Source organism: Sphaeroforma arctica (assembly GCF_001186125.1).
Source record: "Sphaeroforma arctica JP610 unplaced genomic scaffold supercont1.5704, whole genome shotgun sequence".
NCBI classification, from domain to species: domain Eukaryota; class Ichthyosporea; order Ichthyophonida; genus Sphaeroforma; species Sphaeroforma arctica.
The window spans coordinates 1-1876 of NW_014034854.1; the positions used below are offsets into that span (position 1 = coordinate 1).

General features: G+C 37.7%; 2 protein-coding genes across 2 annotated transcripts; one reads left to right on the plus strand and one right to left on the minus strand.

Moving 5' to 3' along the window:
* Positions 1 to 292: 292 nt before the first annotated feature.
* SARC_15161 (hypothetical protein) lies at positions 293 to 782 on the minus strand (the record flags this gene model as incomplete). The annotated part of the gene is made up of 1 exon (XM_014290712.1): positions 293 to 782. The coding sequence occupies exon 1, from the start codon at positions 740 to 742 to the stop codon at positions 293 to 295; it is 450 nt and encodes a 149-aa protein (XP_014146187.1). The 5' UTR covers positions 743 to 782.
* A 388-nt stretch (positions 783 to 1170) lies between these two features.
* SARC_15162 (hypothetical protein) lies at positions 1171 to 1617 on the plus strand (the record flags this gene model as incomplete). Its single annotated transcript, XM_014290713.1, has 1 exon — positions 1171 to 1617. A coding segment is annotated over exon 1 (324 nt), but the record flags the coding sequence as incomplete, so codon positions are not given.
* Positions 1618 to 1876: the final 259 nt, after the last annotated feature.

Below are 1876 nucleotides of genomic sequence, written 5' to 3' on the forward strand. Positions count from 1 at the left end.
ATATACATATATATATATAAATATATATATCTATTTATATATATATATATATGTATATTATATATTTTGGTATCATAAACATATCTTTAGGAACAGCTAACCAAAGCGCAAGTAGGTTTATCCGTTATTATACAAGCTTGTTAATATTGGTCACACATATAAATAACTTGCAATCAATATCAACTATGCGTACGTACATACAGTCCTACAAATCTACAAATACAATATATTGCTTACCTTGGTTGTCCAACTTCTCGCTATGCATACGTACATACAGTCCTACAAATACATTCTATTGCTTACCTTGGTTGTCCAACTTCTGCTTTTTCGGACCGTTTGATCCCCCTTCCCCTATTTCAGTATCTGTCTGTGTTCGTTTGGTGCCTTGAATGCTTTTAGACACCGCATCATCCACAGTAACAGCATCCTCCACTGTATTTTCACTCATCGGATCACTATTGGGCTTCGCTGTGTCTATACACGTCGTTGTATCTTCTGTTGTAGATAATGTTGTGTCGCTCTCGTCTGGCTTTGTATCTGTATGTGTAGGGCTTTCTGATACCTTTGCTTGAGATAAAATAGAGCGTACCTTTGACTCCAGTTCATGGTACGGTATACGATAACATGACGGATGTGTCACTCTCAGCGCCCGCAGAGTACAACGTACACAACAGCCTAATGACAACAAGGCATTTGTTCGGGATATGTTTCGTTCAACATGAGGTAAGTAGAATTCACTCATGTTATATTCTATGTGTTTGTGTGTGTGGTATTGATTGTGCAGTGGTCGAAAATGTACTGATATTGGAGTTAGGGATGCTGTTGTTTCGTATTTTATATATAAGATAAGGTCGTATGCGAAATGTTAGTCTTAAAAAATTGAATATAAAACACGACCATAGAGCCATGTGTACCCGCCAAAACCTGCACCAATGGGATGTAATAAGTGACATAATAGTATTTTTTGCCGGTTCTAATTATAGAATAAGCCAATCAATTTGGACAGCGGTTTTAGCTTTTATAGCAACAACCACATAAATAAAGACATATTCATTTTTTAACACCAACAAGGCAACAACCTCTTCGAAAGTGAATAGGCTTGCTCTTCTGGTGGACTTGTATACAATTGTGTAACGAGTCCTCAACACAAATATATATAGTGATTGTTCACAAAACGGCACACTACATGATACCGTATGTAATATCAATAGATTAATACTTACAATACATCGTTGTACGTTCCTATACATAAGACTTTTTTTGCCAACAACACCACAATTCTTTTCAGACATAATGTCCTCTTGGGGAGATGCAGTGGACGACGACGAGAAGTTCGATCCTTCAATTACACCAGACTTTGGCAAAGACACGCCTGAATCTTCCAAACCGACCACCCCAGTCACTGCCACTAAATTTGACTTCAGCAACAGTGACGATGACTTCAGCAACAGTGACGAGAAAAGCAAGGATGGTGGGGAAATAAGGGATAATAAGGAAGAACACGCGCATGCGAATGTCAAGGAGATTGGAGAGGGATTGGAGAAGAGCCGTATCCATGACGAAGAAAGACGAGCCAGTGGTGAAGGCCACCATATCAGTCTGCGAGACAAGAATCTGGTAAAAGGGTGCTGTGCATTTATTAACTTCTTGTATTGTATTTGATTGTATCTATCCTTTTTGTGCACAGAGTACGTACACAGTACCTTCTTGTTTATGTATGTATTAATGTGTGCATATGACTTGTTATTTCTGTGCACTTGGATGGTTTCATGAAGTGTTATTATCGGTGCATCTCATATATTGTTTTGATCTTAATATCGAGCCCATTTCAAGCAACATACATTATATATTCATTTTTACGTATACATATAAGTTT